Source organism: Saprolegnia parasitica, assembly GCF_000151545.1.
Source record: "Saprolegnia parasitica CBS 223.65 unplaced genomic scaffold supercont2.1250, whole genome shotgun sequence".
In the NCBI taxonomy this organism is placed as follows: Eukaryota; Oomycota; class Saprolegniomycetes; order Saprolegniales; family Saprolegniaceae; genus Saprolegnia; species Saprolegnia parasitica.
The window spans coordinates 1-2200 of record NW_012157644.1 but is presented as its reverse complement, the minus strand read 5'-3'; the positions used below and the strand labels follow the sequence as shown (position 1 = coordinate 2200).

The 2200-nt window shown below is 58.9% G+C and overlaps 1 protein-coding gene across 1 annotated transcript; it reads left to right on the top strand.

Moving 5' to 3' along the window:
* Window positions 1-491: 491 nt before the first annotated feature.
* SPRG_18494 (hypothetical protein) lies at window positions 492-2184 on the top strand (the record flags this gene model as incomplete). The annotated part of the gene is made up of 8 exons (XM_012357939.1): window positions 492-614; window positions 664-726; window positions 767-889; window positions 934-1055; window positions 1099-1160; window positions 1208-1281; window positions 1326-1568; window positions 1618-2184. 8 exons carry the CDS (start codon window positions 492-494, stop codon window positions 2182-2184), a joined length of 1377 nt encoding a protein of 458 aa, XP_012213329.1.
* Window positions 2185-2200: the final 16 nt, after the last annotated feature.

Sequence of the window (2200 nt, the reverse complement as noted above, 5' to 3'; positions counted from 1 at the left end):
TCAACACCAACACCAACAACGGCGGTGGCGGCGGCTGGGCCTAAGCATCTCTCATCGTCGTCTCGTGCATCGTCAATATCTACTTTGTCAATACAAGTCATTTTCTTCCTTCTCTCCGCAACGTGACTGAGCAGTCTTGTGTCTATATCACGCAGCTGCAGTCGCTAGCCATGGTCACTAGCTCGCGCTTCGAGTCTTGCAATGGTATATACTTGTACAAGTAGTCTAGTTTGCATACGTCATATCTATCTCGTCATATCTATATATCTAGCACACGCACTCGCACTGAAGCTGTCACCTTGGAGGCTCCAAGGTGACAGCTTCGGCGGGAAGATCGTAGCCGAAGCCTTGATCAAGTGCAAGTTCGCGCACCTCGAGTTCGCACCCCGTGCCCCATCAATCCATTCACGATCGATTAAAATACCTTGGATTTACTATGGTGTCGCATGCCATCCGAATAAAATTTCTAGACAGGCGGCAAAGATACAAAAATGCCCAAGCTGGCGTCCGCCGTGGCCTGCCTCGTGGCCATCTACCCGCTGGCGATGCTCGCCTGCATCGAGTCGCTCTCGTACGGGCTCCTCGTGCCCGTGCTGCCCATCACGACGACCGAGGTACGCCCAGCGCCGTGGGCGAACCTCAGGCTCGTGCGTCTACCTATAGTACTTTGCCCGCAAGGCCAACCACGGCGTGCCCATTGACTGTGTCCGCAACCACACCGCCAGCGTAGATGACGCCTATGAAGCCTAGCCGACGCTGCTTGTAGGTGTGCATTGCGGGCTCGCGCCAGGCCAACCTCTGGTCGAGCGCGACGTCGTCGGCGGGGTCCATCGTGAGCTTCCTCCTCGCGCCGCTCGTGGGCCAAAGCTCCGACATTTACGGCCGCAAGGTAGCCCATCCTTGTGCGTTGCCTGTGCACGTGTATTCATGTAGCCGTTCATCGTGCTGGCCCAAGTGCTGCATGTGGTCTACCCATTCACCGTCTTGCTTTTCAACGACTACAACCAAGACATTCTCATCTACTTCATCACCAAATTTGTCTACAACGCCTACCTGTACCTTGCTCTCTCGCTACGTTTCGTGCTCAGGTGGCCTTAGGTCGGGCTCGGTCTTTGCCGCGTGCGTCGCCGATGTCATTGCGCCGCAGAACCGAGCGACCGGTAGTGTGTTTCTGGTCGACCCGACCTTTGATGTTGTGTTGTCCTAGCGTTCGGTGCCCTCTTCGCTGTCGGGTCGCTCTCGTACTCGCTCGCGATCGCCTTGACGCAGCACCTCTCGACAGTACGTCGCCCGCCTCCTCTCGCGCCAAAACCAGACGTGTCTAGTACCAAATTCTGGTCACTTCGTGCGGGTTCTACGTCCTTCGGCTGCTCTGGAGTCTCGTGTGCATCTCCGAGACGCTGCCCAAGCGCGTGGCCAAGCACGCGTCAACGACAGCGTCGCTCAACCCGTTTGTCGCGATGGGCATCCTTCTCCAGACGCCCCTCTTTCGCGGTCTCTCCGTCATCATCGCGCTCTCGACCTTTGTCTCGTCGGGCTTGATGAGCTACCGCACCTTCTACTTCAACGTACATGTCTCCCCGAAATGCTTCCTTTCCACTTGATACATCTTGATAGAATGTGCTCGGGTTCGACAAGAATGGCATCGCGACCTTTATGCTGCTCGTGGGCGTGAGCTCGATGGTGGCCCAAGGCGTGCTCCTCCAGCCGCTCCTCTCGGTCCTGCGCGAGAAAGGCATCCTCGTCCTCTCGTTGATTGCGTATACCGGCATGGCGGCCCTGTACCTCGTCTCGCTCCTCACCCACGACGCGGCGTGGATCTTTGTCTGCGCCGTGCTCTCGGGCCTCGGCGACATTGGCTTCGCGGCCATCTCGTCGCTCAAGTCGATCCACGTCAGCGCCCAGGACCAAGGCCACGTCCAAGGCGCCGTCTACGGCGTGCGGGCGTTTGCCACCGCGCTCGGGCCGCTGGCGTACTCGACGCTCTACGCGACGCTCTCGACCAAGAGCGAGAGCGAGCAAGCGGTCCCGTTCGTGCTCTCGCTGGTGCTCTACGCGGCGTCGGTCCTCGTCGCGTGCAAGCTGCGCGTCGGCGCGACGCCGACCTTTCTTGATACCGAGAGCAGCACCGAAGACGAGGCAGGCCGCGTGCCGTTGCTTTTCGACGAAGAGCTGGCGCCCTAAGACACCGCTCACATGT